The sequence below is a fragment of the Apodemus sylvaticus genome, chromosome 13, assembly GCF_947179515.1.
Source record: "Apodemus sylvaticus chromosome 13, mApoSyl1.1, whole genome shotgun sequence".
NCBI classification, from domain to species: domain Eukaryota; kingdom Metazoa; phylum Chordata; class Mammalia; order Rodentia; family Muridae; genus Apodemus; species Apodemus sylvaticus.
The window spans coordinates 6,151,498-6,165,769 of record NC_067484.1 but is presented as its reverse complement, the minus strand read 5'-3'; the positions used below and the strand labels follow the sequence as shown (position 1 = coordinate 6,165,769).

The 14,272-nt window shown below is 35.3% G+C and overlaps 1 protein-coding gene across 1 annotated transcript in view; it reads right to left on the bottom strand.

Moving 5' to 3' along the window:
* Dok6 (docking protein 6) overlaps positions 1–14,272 on the bottom strand; it is a 564,609-nt gene that overhangs the window by 317,497 nt on the left and 232,840 nt on the right. Inside the window, exon 3 of the mRNA XM_052155464.1 lies at positions 13,389–13,503. Coding sequence (XP_052011424.1) covers positions 13,389–13,503 — 115 coding nt within the window. The remainder of the gene's footprint in view (positions 1–13,388; positions 13,504–14,272) is intronic.

The following is a 14,272-nucleotide window of genomic DNA, read 5'->3' as shown; positions in this document are numbered from 1 at the left end:
CTCTACACCAGTCAGAATGGCTAAGATTAAAAACTCAGGAGACAACAGGTGTTGGCGAGGATTTGGAGAAAGAGGAACACTCCTGCACTGCTGGTGGGGTTGCAAATTGGTACAACCACTCTGGAAATCAGTCTGGCCTTTCCTCAGAAAACTGGGCACCTCACTTCCAAAAGATCCTGCTATACCACTCCTGGGCATATACCCAGAGGATTCCCCAGCATGTAATAAGGATATATGCTTCACTATGTTCATAGCAGCCCTATTTATAATAGTCAGAAGCTGGAAAGAACCTAGGTATCCGTCAACAGAAGAGTGGATACAAACAATATGGTATATATACACAATGGAGTACTATTCAGCCATTAGAAACAATGAATTCATGAAATTCTTAGGCAAATGGATGGAGCTGGAGAACATCATACTAAGTGAGGTAACCCAGTCTCAAAAGATCAAGCATGGTATGTACTCACTAATAAGTGGATATTAGCCTGGAAAACTGGAATGCCCAAAACATAATCCACACATCAAATGAGGTACAAGAACGGAGGAGTGACCCTTGGTTCTGGAAAGACTCGGTGTAGCAGTATAAGGCAAATCAAGAACAGGTAAGTGGGACGGGGTGGGTGGGAGGAAAGGGCAAGGGAAGGGGGCTTATGTGACTTTTGGGGAGTGGGGAACCAGAAAAGGGGAAATCATTTGAAATGTAAATAAAAAATATATTGAATAAAAAAAAAGAAAAAGAAAAATGCTCTGCTCAATGATAGCTTGGTCAATGAAGGAATAAAGAAAGAAATTAAAGAGTTTTTTAGAATTTAATAAAAATAATGGCACATTATACCATAACTTATGGGACACAGTGAAAGCAGTGCTAAGAGGAAAACTGATAGCTCTAAGTGCCTCCAAAAAGAAAATGGAGAGAACTTACAATAGCAGCTTATCAACACACCTAAAAACTCTTAAACAAAAGCAAAAATAAGGAAATGCACTCAAGAGAAGTAAACAGCAAGAAATAATCACACTCAGGGCCGAAATCGACCAAATAGAAACAAAAATAACTATAAAAAGAATAAACAAAACCAGGAGCTGGTGCTTTGAGAAAATCAACAAGATAGAAAACCCTTAGCCGATTAAAAACTCAGGAGACAGCAGGTGTTGGAGAGGGTGTGGAGAAAGAGGAACACTCCTCCACTGCTGGTGGGGTTGCAAATTGGTACAACCACTCTGGAAATCAGTCTGGCGGTTCTTCCGAAAACTGGGTACCTCACTTCCAGAAGATCCTGCTATACCACTCCTGGGCATATACCCAGAGGATTCCCCACCATGTAATAAGGATACATGTTCTACTATGTTCATAGCAGCCCTATTTATAATTGCCAGATTCTGGAAAGAACCCAGGTATCCCTCAACAGAATAGTGGATGCAAAAAATGTGGTATATCTACACAATGGAGTACTATTCAGCCATTAGAAACAATGAATTCATGAAATTCTTAGGCAAATGGATGGAGCTAGAGAACATCATACTAAGTGAGGTAACCCAGACTCAAAAGGTGAATCATGGTATGCACTCACTAATAAGTGGATATTAACCTAGAAAACTAGAATACCCAAAACATAATCCACACATCAAATGAGGTACAAGAAGAAAGGAAGAGTGGCCCCTTGTTCTAGAAAGACTCAGTGAAGCAGTATAGGACAAAACCAGAATGGGGAATTGGGAAGGGGTGGGTGGGAGGAAAGGGGGAGAGAAGGGGGCTTACAGGACTTTCGGGGAGTGGGGTTCTAGAAAAGGGGAAATCATTTGAAATGTAAATAAAAACATATCGAATAAAAAAAACTCAAAAAAAAACCTCAAAAGAAAGAAAGAAAGAAAGAAAGAAAGAAAGAAAGAAAGAAAGAAAGAAAGAAAGAAAGAAAGAAAGAAAACCCTTAGCCAAACTAACAAGAGGACACAGAGGCATTTCCCAAATTAATGAAATCAGAAATGAAAAATGAAACATTACAACAGAAACTGTGGAAATTCAAAAAATCATCCAATCCTACTACAAGAGCTTATACTCAAAAAAATTTGAAAATCTGGAGGAAATGACAATTTTCTAGATACATACCAGGTGCCAACATTAAAACAGGATCAGATAAACCATATAAAGTGTCCCATAAGTCTTGAGGAAAATGAAGAAGGCTCCAATGTGAAAACCCTATTCGGGGAATGACATAGTAGCCATGCTCATTCCAGTGGAACCAATGCTCCCCTGTCCTGACTGTGCTTGCTCTTCTGGAATAACTTCAGCATGAGTGCCCCACTTGCAGACATTGTTTACTCACCAGAGCCCTTAATCTGCAAAGTAAAAGGCACAATAAATTTTCTTTTTCATATCAGTTTTCTCTCTAATTGATTATCGTGCCAGCCTGACAAAATCTTGCAAATAATTTAAATATATGTGAGGTACTAATCATAATATGAGTTAATATTATTCCTCCTTGTGCGTCTGTGAAGATCATTAAAAATTCATAGTCTCGTTACATTGTCATGGCTGCACATGACACTGTCACTGTAGAATTCACTTCCCCGTTTCCCTCACATTTTATCAGACCAATCTGCTCTTTTAATAATTTTCAGCATATCTCTTAGCAGATAGCTAAGAAGTAGGTAGATTTAAACTAGCAATTGTGCTCTTTAACAATGGAATCAGCAAGCAATAGAGGTTGTTCCTACTTGGATAAAGTTACATTTTGGACTGAAGAATAGATAAACAAAAATGTCTCTTAGGTTCCGCCAAGTAATGAATGGCTCATGAAAATGCAGCACAGAAACCCTTGGAAATGGAGCAACCTTAGTGACACAGAGCATGTCACTCTAGAAACAACATGAGGATTTGATGCCTGTCTTAGTTAGGGCAACAATGCCAGACCTACTCCAACAAGGTCACACCTCCAAATAGTACCATTCCCAGGGGCAAGCATATTCAAACCACCACAATCTCTAAGGCCACATCCTAATCTGGCTTCTTAAAAACAAAAAAACAGATTTTCCCTTCCTCATTTCCTTCCATATCCATACCTTTGTCTTAGATATATAACAGCTGCTATTTCGAATTAAACATGGTGAACTCACATCGTTTTGTATTTGACTATTTAATATCAAGACCAAAAATAAATTTTATGGTCTTATTTTCATTAAATCATCATAAACATAAAATGGTCTGTAATCTAGAGTGATTGCCTTGTAGAATCTTTGTAGGAGGGAATCTTTCTGTGATCTGAAGTTCATTTTAAGTCTTCAAAACTTGAGCAATTTACATGGCTCAAAACTAATTTCTAGTAAGAAAATAAAAATATGAAAAAAGTAAATAAATATTGCTGATGAATTTATACTAATCTTTGCACAGAAAACTGCCATCACCTTTTATTTGTTTTTTTTTCTACTTACATGTTATGCTTTATTACTTCCCGAAATATCCCATTCACTTAACGTTTTTCTGTTTCATTGAAAATAATTTCTTTCATACATTATATTCTTATCATGTTTTCCCTTCCTCATTTCCTTCCATATCCATACCATTCAACTATCATCTAACTCCACAACTCCTTTCTTCCTTTCTTCTTCTTTCTTGTACCAGCTTGCCTAAAGGACCACAAGTTGGTCTATCTACTCTGGAAATCAGTCTGGCAGATCCTCTGGACATAGTACTACCTGAGGACCCAACTATACCACTCCTAGGCATATAACCAAAAGATGCTCCATCATATTACACGGACAAATGCTCCATTGTGTTCATAGCAGCCATATTTATAATAGTTGGAAAGTGGAAACAGCCCACATTTCCCTCAACAGAGGAATAGACACACAAAAATATGGTACATTTTCACAATGGAGTACTAATCAGCTATTAAAAATGACTTCATGAAATTCACAGGCAAATAGATAGAACTAGAAAATATCAACCAGGGTGAGGTAACCCAGTCACACACACAAAAAAAATCACCCATGTTATGTACTCACTGGTAAATGGATATTAGAAAAAAAGCTTGCTATGCCCATGATACATCTCATAGACCATATGAAGCTCATGAAGAAGGAAGACCAATGTATGGATGTTTGAGTACTACTTAGAAGGAAGAGAAAAATAATCATGGGAGATAGTGGGAGAGAGGGACCTGTGGGAGAAATGAAATCAAGGGTAGCCACTAGATAGTCTCAGATGCCAGGAAAGCAAGAGGCTTCCACAGAGATGACTTAGCTGAAATACCCAACAAAGGGGAGATAGAACCTGAAGAGACCATGGGGCCACCCACCCATCTCAAAAATATTAACCCACAATTGCTCCTGTTTAAAGGAAGTGCAGGTAAAAAGAGTGGAGCAGAGACTGAAGGAAAGACCATCTAGAGACTGCCCCACCTAGGGATTCATCTCATATACAGTCATCAAACCCAGAAACTATTGCTGATGCCAAGAAGAGTTTGCTGACAAGAGCCTGGTATAGCTGTCCACGTAGAGGCTTTCCCAGAGATTGACCAATACAGATATGGACATTCACAGCCAACCATCAGGTTGAGCATGGTGACCCCAATGGAAGAGTTAGGGGAAGGACTGAAGTAGCTGAAGGGCTTTGCAACTCCATAGGATGAACAACAATACCAACCAATCAGACCCCTCCCATTAGAGCTCGCAGGGACTAAACCACCAACTGAAGTATACACATGGAGGGACCCATGGCTCAAGCTGCATATGTATCAGAAAATTGCCTTATCTGGCATCAATGGGAGAAGAGGCTCTTGGTCTTGTGAAGGCTAGATGCCCCAGAGTAGGGGAATGCTAAGGTGAGGCAGGAGTGAGTGGGTGGATGGGGGAGCACTCTCATAGAAGCAGGGGTGGGGGGGAATGGGTAAGGGTGTCTGTGTAGGGGAAACTGGGAAAGGGATTAAATTTGAAATGTTGATAAATAAAATAGAAATATAAATTAAAAACAAAAAGAAAATAAGTAAACAATAAAAACAAGTCAGAATAAAAACAAAGAAAATCACAAGAAGCACACACACATACACACCACATACACACACACACACACACTTACTTTTGTTTATATCTAAAGATTTAACATAGCTCCAAAAATTATCTTTTATGCTTTGCATGTTCTGGGCCACAAATCATAACCAATACAGGCTTGGCCATTATAAAAGAGCCGATCTTAAGAATCTTTGTAGCACATCAAATGAGGTACAAGAAGAAAGGAGGAGTGGCCCCTGGTTCTGGAAAGACTCAGTGAAACAGTATTCGGCAAAACCAGAACAGGGAAGTGGGAAGGAGTGGGTGGGAGGACAGGGGAAGAGAAGGGGGCTTACGGGACTTTTGGGGAGTGGGGGGCTAGAAAAGGGGAAATCATTTGAAATGTAAATAAATTATATCGAATAAAAAAAAAAAGAATCTTTGTAGCAACTGCAACAATAGAAAAATGATATCCAGAAGGTAAGAGTAATATTTTGTTGGTAATTGTGCTCATTACTTAATTTATGTATGATTTAAAGCATAACATTGTGTAGATTTAATACAAGCAAATTTAATTTGTCAATAATCCCTTGTTGATATTAAAAATATCATTCAAATTAGCTGAACCACATGCATAGCATCCTTTTATGTTAAATTTAAGGATGAATTTTACAGAGGGTTTCAGATATAAAATATATTTGAATCATGAAAATTATAAAACTACATAGAATCTTCAAACAGTACTTTTTGTAAAAAGAGTAATATTATCATAAGATAAAGATAGAACTATGACATTGATCAGCAAAAATCATGGAGAAAACATGCTTCTTTAGAAAATAGCAATGTTTTCTTTGTAAAAGAATACATGTAAGTGCTTCTTTTTGTAATGTTTATTTTTGTTTAGGTGCATTTAAAAAGAAATCTACTCTTTTAAAAACAACAAAATATTATAATAGGTTAACAATACAACATGTTTATTATACATCTACAACATGTACACATAATACCTCAGTATATTTTTCAAGCTGAGTGAATCATTGTGCTTTTTGATTAATAACTCTTCAGCTTCCTCTTCCCAGACTCTAGAAATTGTCATTCTACTCACTGTCTCTATAAGTTTTATTTATTTTAAATAACGGAGTTTGTATATGTAGCTTAGGCTGGTCTTGAACTTGTGATCTTCCTGACTATGGAGTTCGGGCATTATAAGTATGGGCCATCATGCTCCCATATAATTTAAAAAAAAACAAACTATTATCATGATGGATTATATTCTATTTTGGATATATTCTTGGATTTGGCTTATGAGTATTTTATTGACTATTTTTGAATCATGTTCATAAGAGAAATTAGTTTGAAGTTCTTTGTTGAGTTTTTTTGTGGTTTAGGTATCAGGGTGATTGTAGCTTTATAGAATGAGTTTGGCAGTGTTCCTTCTCTTTCTATTTTTATAGAATAGTTTGAGGAGTATTGATATTCACTATTCTTTGAAAGTTGGTTTCTACCACTGGTTTCTGCACTAAAAACCATCTGGCCCTGATCTTATTTTTGGTTGGAAGACTTTCAATGACTGTTTCTATTTCCTTAGTGGTTATAGGGCTGTTTAAATCGTTTACCTGATCTTGATTTAATTATTATAAATAATATCCATCTAGAAAATGGTCCATTTAATTAAGATTATACAATTTTATGGAGTATAGTCTTTTGAAGTAAGACCTAATGATTCTTTGAATTTCCTCAGTGTCTGTTGTTATGTCTCCTTTTCATTTCTGATTTTGTTTATATGCTTACTGTCTCTATATTTTGGTTAGTTTGGATAAGGGTTTGTTTCTCCTCTTGATTTTCTCAAAGAATCAGCTCCTGGGTTTGTTGATTATTTGTATCAATTTCTTTGTTCTACTTTGTTCCTAACTGCTTGATTTCAGCCTTGATTTTGATTATCCCCTGCCTTCTACTCCTCTTTCATGTGGTTGTTTCTCTTTCACTTCTAGAGTTGTCCGGTGTACTTTTAAATTGCTGGCATGAGAAATTTCTAGTTTCTTTGTGGAGGCACATATTACTATGAACTATCCTCTGTGGACTGCTAAACAGAGATGGATACATTTTATTCATACCTAGAATGAGTTTCACCTTATCACATTCAACACAAATTAATATGTGCTGTATTAATTAACTGGAATACCCAAAACATAATCCACACATCAAATGAGGTACAAGAAGAAAGGAGGAGTGGCCCCTGGTTCTGGAAAGACTCAGTGAAACAGTATTCAGCAAAACCAGAATGGGGAAGTGGGAAGGGGTGGATGGGAGGACAGGGGAAGAGAAGGGGGCTTACGGGACTTTCGGGGAGTGGGGGGGCTAGAAAAGGGGAAATCAAAAGAAAAAAAAAGAATTGAAAAAAAAATATGTGCTGTTAGAATTTGTGTGATACAATTTTGTTAAAGAATTTTTTTGCATCTATTCATTATAGATACTCTATATAGGTTTTAGGTTGCCATTGTATTCTTCCTTAATTTTGGTGTCAGTGTATGCTGGCTTTATAGAATGAATTTGGATGATTCAGCAAATTTCTGTAATATTTATGAAGAATTGATAGCAGTTCTTTATAAGTAGTCAAGCTTGGTAGTGAAGACAAATGTGCAAGTATTGTAAACATGTGCCACCATCTCAGCTTTTTACATGATTTCTGGCATTCTAAACTTAGGTCTTCAACTTGTAAGTCATGTTCTTTGTGGACTGATCTATCTTCTAGGATCATCATTTGTCAATAAATTGTGCTCTATTTCATTAATACCTGATATGTTTAATTTTCTCTCTGTGTTGATTCCTGTCAACTTCACACAGACTTAGACATATCTGGGAAGAGGAAATCAAAACCAATAAAAAGGCTCTGTAAGAATGGCCTAAAGGCAATTTTGTAGGGCACTTTTAAAATTAATGATTGATAATGGAGGGCCTAGCTCTTTTGGGTGGTGCTACCCTTGGGCAGGTCGTCCTGGGCTGTATGAGGAAATGAGGTTAGCAAACCAGAACTGTGAAGTAAGCAAGCAGCATTTCTCTTTGGTTTCTGCTTTGGTTCCTCCCCTCAGCTTCTTGCATTAAATTTCTGCTTCCCAGTCACCTCAGTGATAGAGTGTAACCTGAGATTTATAGATAGAATAAATCCTTTTCTCCCCAAGTTACTTTTGTTTATTTATTTTATCACAGCAATAGAAGCCATAACTAAGACATCCTTCTACTTATCTGGTATTTAGTTTATTTTTGAAACTTAGAAACTTTTTTAAAAGGGATCCTCTCCCACTATTAATTAGTCTAATGAAATAATAAGATTCTTGAAGTTCCCTATTCAGGGAAGTGGATAGAGATGCAGCTGATACTGGAGAGGAATAATGCACTTCTTATTTATCTTTAGAGAAAAGTTTATTTTTATACTGGCAATTCATTCATTCATGTGATTAATAATCTGTACAATGTCTACTTGTTACACCCATTTCAAAGAAAGTAAAACAAACTCTTTAAATATCACCAAAATCCAGCTCAGCATTAATGTACTGAGGAAGGCAGCAAGTGTAGCATTGGAGGTGGCCAAATGCTTCTGGCCAAAATTTAAACATTTCTTGCTATTCAGGGACTCAAAGCTGATGGCTTCTAGCAATTAACTCCTGCTGATAACAACAGGGGATTAAGAAAAGTAACTTGGTTGCTTAGGATTTTTACTCTTTGACTCATAGGCATCTGAATGGCCAGGTGGGAGGCTCAGACTGCAACTCTTCATGAGCCAGAGAGAAAAGAAAAAAAAAGTCAGGCACACACACACAATGGAAGAAGCAGAAAAGTGCTGCACTGCTACTTTATTGTTCTTAGTTCTTTGTACCTTCTTAGGATAATTAATCACATGGTTTTATAAGAACTTTTACATTCTATAAGTTCATAGTAAATTTAAGTCAATAGGTCATAGGTCAATAAAGCTTAAGAAGTTATAGCAGAATTGTTTACACACCTTTCTATTAAGACTGAACATTTATTATCTATAAGTTTAAAGCAATAGTTTTTATGTCACAAATAGCATGGTTTTGTGAGGAGACAAATCATCTGGCTTGTGTCTTATTATATTAAATGCTTATATAAATGAACTAGTCTACCATTTATTTTCTGTCTTTGTGCCTATAGTAAATTATTTGTTCCCAGTTTATGACCTTTAGTTACCAGATAGTAGCCTTACTTCTAGCCTAGAAGAAATGCTTTCCTTGATTGTAAATTTGTTCCAAGCCTGTTTTCTTTTCCTTGTACAATTAGTCTACGACACATGAAGGAAGGTTTACAGAGTTCCATTCACTACTTTTAATTACATAGGAAGTTTAGAATTACTTGTATCAATTTAGGCATTCTATAATGTAATTATCAGGAATTATGAAATCATCAATTTGTTTGTCTATATAGCATTACTACATGAAAGTACATATTCATATCGATTCTGCAGATCTTCACAATAGTGTGGGCAGATGCCCAGGAATCCTTAGGATCTGTAATAGTGGCAGGAAAATTATGCCAGCATGGAGAGGCAATCCGAGGATGAAGTCTCTAGGGACATTGCTTCCAGAGTACACCAATAGCAACCATGAAAAATGGTGGCCATTTTCAGAAATCTCACTTGTTTACCATAACCTTTCCTAAATGACTGTTGACAGACAATAGTTAAAACATTAAGACATTATTTCTTATACACCTTAAATGACTAACTGTTAGCAAAATGTTTCATTCTCACATTCAAAGAATTTTTAAAAGCAAGTAATACTTTTAAATAAGTCACAATTTTAATCCTTTGGATGTGACTTTACACGCATAGAAAATCGTGCTCTTAAATCAGACAACATTGTTTTAGAGAGTTCTTTCTTAATAATCTTATATGAAACCATGAAACCATCATAAACAATTCTAATTTCAGGCCTGGAATACTACTGAGTTTGTAAAATCTACATATAATAAACTCTAGTCTTTCTCAGAATGGATTGTGTATAAAATACTGAATATAATTTTTGCCTTGTGACCTTAAAAATCATAGAGATTTTATTAGCAGCAGTTCAAACAAACCATTTTTCTTTATAGTTAATAATGGGAGGATTCAAAACTATGAATAATTTTTGATTATCCTAAAGTGATTAAAATTATTTAGTTTAAGTAACATGTGAGGTTTTCACTGTGATTCCGTGAGCCCATCATGTGGCAACATTGATTCAGAATGGCATTGGTGTGAACAAGATGACTCAATTTTTGAAGCTGTAAGGGCCAAAGTATATTAACAGTGTCAGGTATCAATTCTATCTCATGGAGCAGGTCTTAAAAGTTGGAAAAATTCTAATGATATGTGTTGTAACATTTGAACTCATATAGTTTTTTTCTCTTATGCTTCCATTTGGTATATACTTTGCTTGGACAAAGACCATGAGGCACGATGCATGTTTTCCACATTATACAAAGGAGTTATTACCATGATGTACACCATATTAGTCAGTTAAGTGAGAATATCAGTCTCCTTTAATATCAAGTTATTTTCCCCTACTTCTCTTTAGAATAAAGTCACAATGAATATATAACACTTGAAAAGTGATGAATTGCACGTCACTTTCTAATTAATGATTCTTTGCAAGGAATATTTTTCCATCTCTGCCCACATATTCATTTAAACATTTATTTATATCAACATGGTCTCAGGATATTTATAATCCCACTCTATGATTGCTGCTCAAATTCTGTTGGTTTTCCCAGATGGTGTTCCTTTAAGAGATTGCTTAATTAATTAATTAATTAATTAAGTTCTATATATTTTATAAGATGCTCTAAGTTCACCTTGACTAGTACCTGTTTTTCATCCTAGAATCAGTAAGTTCTTTACAAATCATAGCTAACCATTTATAGAAACCAAGTTCTAGATTCTTAATATACTGGGGCATTTATTTTAAATTATATTCTTTTCTGTCTTTCCTGGAAATTGTTTAAGTGCATTTTGAATCCAGTTTACTGAGAAAACTGTGCTCTGTTGGTACCAAACCTCATATAGAGTTGTGATGCTCAGGCTAGAGGACATGGATGCCAGCTGTGTGCTGTCACATACCTCTAGAACACCTTGCTGCCCTGATTCTAACGTTCAACTGTAATCCTCATTTCAAGGTCAATACAACAAGAAGTACAGATGCACACATGGGTTGAGTCTTTGTTATGAGCATGAATGTTTCTGAATCAGTGTACCAGTATAAAGACATGAAGAAGCTAGATGTATTTAGTCTAGGCATATGGCATGATGCAAATACAGAATGCATGTGTAGAATTGTCTTATTAAAATAGAGTCACTAAAATGTCTTTTAAGAATCAGAGTACAAAGTAGTATCTACTGTTCTTCTGTCCCTCTGGCATATATTCTTTATCAGATAGTGGAAATGATCATGGATTATGAGAAAGAATAACATGGAGCAGCAAGATTCTTTGGGAAGAAATTGGGTATATATGCACATATATGTGTCTGCATGTTGTGTGATAAACTATTTTTGAAGAGATGAGATATAAATGGTAACTTATCCAAGACAGGGAGTCTATGGCAGGTTAACAACTCCAGCAATTGTCAAATTTGGAGAACCAATGAGTTTTTAATTGGGGTTATATAGAAGAATAAGGCATTACACAAAGGCAGCTGTTATCACCAGAAAGTTCACTTCAATGTGGGCAATGACTTCCAAAACTACAGCTGTGGATCACTTCATGCAGCTTACTGGCAGTTCTGTGGTCAGAATATTTTTTCCCATTTTGACTAGTGATGGTCTCTATTCTCAACAACAGTTCACTTCCATTTACACTGTTGTGTAGAAGCCCTCAATAATATTTTAAAAAATTCCCTCTTCATTTGTAACCTTTGGTGACCTTTTGGTTATCTTCTGAGGCTCATGAGGCTCCCTTTCTTCTTGGAGCAAACATTGCAGTTTCTAGATAACATTACAATTTGGAGGAACTGGACACATACTATATGCATATAAATAAATATTGAATGCTCACATATTAAGATATGAACCCTGGAGAATATGAACACTCACAATTATTTTTGAAAAATAAAATGTGAAAATGAGCAATGTTTTTTACTTTCTCATAATTTTGAGCCCTATTTTGAGAAACCAACTGATAGGCAAATTGGAGTGTGATTTATAGCTAATTAAATTACAAAAGCCATTTGACTAAATATGTAAAGTGGTACCAAGTATTTCTACTATAACACTAATAATCAAAAAGATAATATATTGAATTCATTAAGAAACTAAAGGAACATAAACTTTGAGCTAATATTTCTCTAAAAATTCCAAATAATTTTTTTTCTAAATCATTATAACTAATACCAATTTTTGAAAATTGACTCTAGAGTTCTTTATACATGTCTAATTTTGATGATTGTAAAGTTGAAAACACTAGGCAAAAAACCATTGAAATTAGGAAAATTATTTTTGTTGTTTTTCAGGGACTACCAGAGGGCTGATAGGTAAAGGTGTTCAATAAATGAACTATTTGATAAATTCCAGTGCAGTGCAGCAAAACTCCTATAAAAATAGATAAGGAGTTATGAACCATTCCTATTAGTCAAAATGGCATCATCAGTTTTAGAATATATTTTTGTATTAGTTAAACTTTTAAACCTTTAGCCATATTTCACCTAAAAAAATGATATCAAAGTTTCCCTAAATACCTCATTATTGCTTTAAATTCACTCCTTTCCAGGCTTTGGACATTTTGCCTGTAGCCTTTCAATAAACATCCATTTCATTGAGCTGAATCTTTAAAGGGCAATAAGCCAACTAATATGTTACATAGCACAGGGGTTGTTCCATGAAAAATACTACAGGTTCAAACAACAAACTACTTGTGTCTCCACAATGTCCAAAGTGTTTTATGAACTTAGATGTTAAAATTTAATCTAAAATATTTTGACTTATAGTAGTATTGAGTTTCCATAAAAGCAGCACATTACTCAAAGTTATGTTCTTAAGTGTCCTGGGTGAGCTTTCTCATGTCAGTGATAATACTACACCAGAAAATGCTTCATAGCTATAATTTGCCAAACTCAGAATACAAGCCACAAGCTGATCCTGAACGCCTCCCAGGTATTGTTTACTAAATTCTCAAAGCCTGAACCCAAGCCCCAAGAGCCCTCAGACCACCTGGGAACAAAATCCTGACAAAGACAAGATAGCAGAAATGTAAAACATTTGTTTCTACAGTATATCAGTATGTTGAACTTCTTACAAAGCTCATTTTCATTACAATGTGCCTTCCTAGTCTGACATCCTTTGCTTTCATTTGTGTGAGTCATTGTCTCTTTAGCAACTCAATTTCCTCAAGCTGTAGATGGGCCTGAAATTGCTTACCTGACTCACAAGCAAATGTCTTTGACGTTTCATCATGAAAGATAATTGCCACTGCATGCTTCTTTGTCTCTCGAGGCAGTCTGGTTATATTTTTGATGTTGTGTAGTTCAGTTACCTTAAAAGAGAAAAATATTTTTTCTTTTTACTTTTGAAGTTCTGGGGATATGCCCCCAGACTTTTGTTTGTGCTAATAAAACATTTTACCACTGAGCTACATCTCCAACAAAAAAGATTGTTTTTTTTTTGTTTGTCTGTTTTAATGGATAGTATGTATGCTACTACTTGCCAGTTATTGCAACCCTAAGCCCCTAAGCACTTTCCAATGTATAATTGTCCTGAGTTTGAATTAACTCTATCCATATCAGCAAAACAGAAACAAAATGTCATTCATTTTCCATTTCATTTCATCAAAATGCTTTCAGTTTTGGTTATATTTCATATTGATTACTGTATTTGAAATAGTCTAATGATTGATAATGCAGAATAGCTTCATGGAGGCTGTACTGTTATTAAGCTTATAACCACAAAAAAGCAATATTTATCTGGTACAAAAAGAGTTCTCCATTAAATATCTGTTGAATATTGATAAGATTAATAACAAGCCTCTCCCAAATACTCTCAGATCCAGATAAGACTAAGCCACACAGCATCTGACATTTCATATGGGATAAAAAAAAAAATCAATATTCCAGGTCTCTAGTGTTTAAAAAAATAGTTTTGCAATGTATGTATCAAGAGCATGAACATGTATCATGTATGTATCAACAGACATACAGTTAATGATTATTAGCTCTCTGATACCAAGAGCACTGAAGCAGTTTGAGGATGAAATTTCAGCCTGTATTAATGCACCCTGAACTTTCCTTCATGATGTTTTTCTTGTT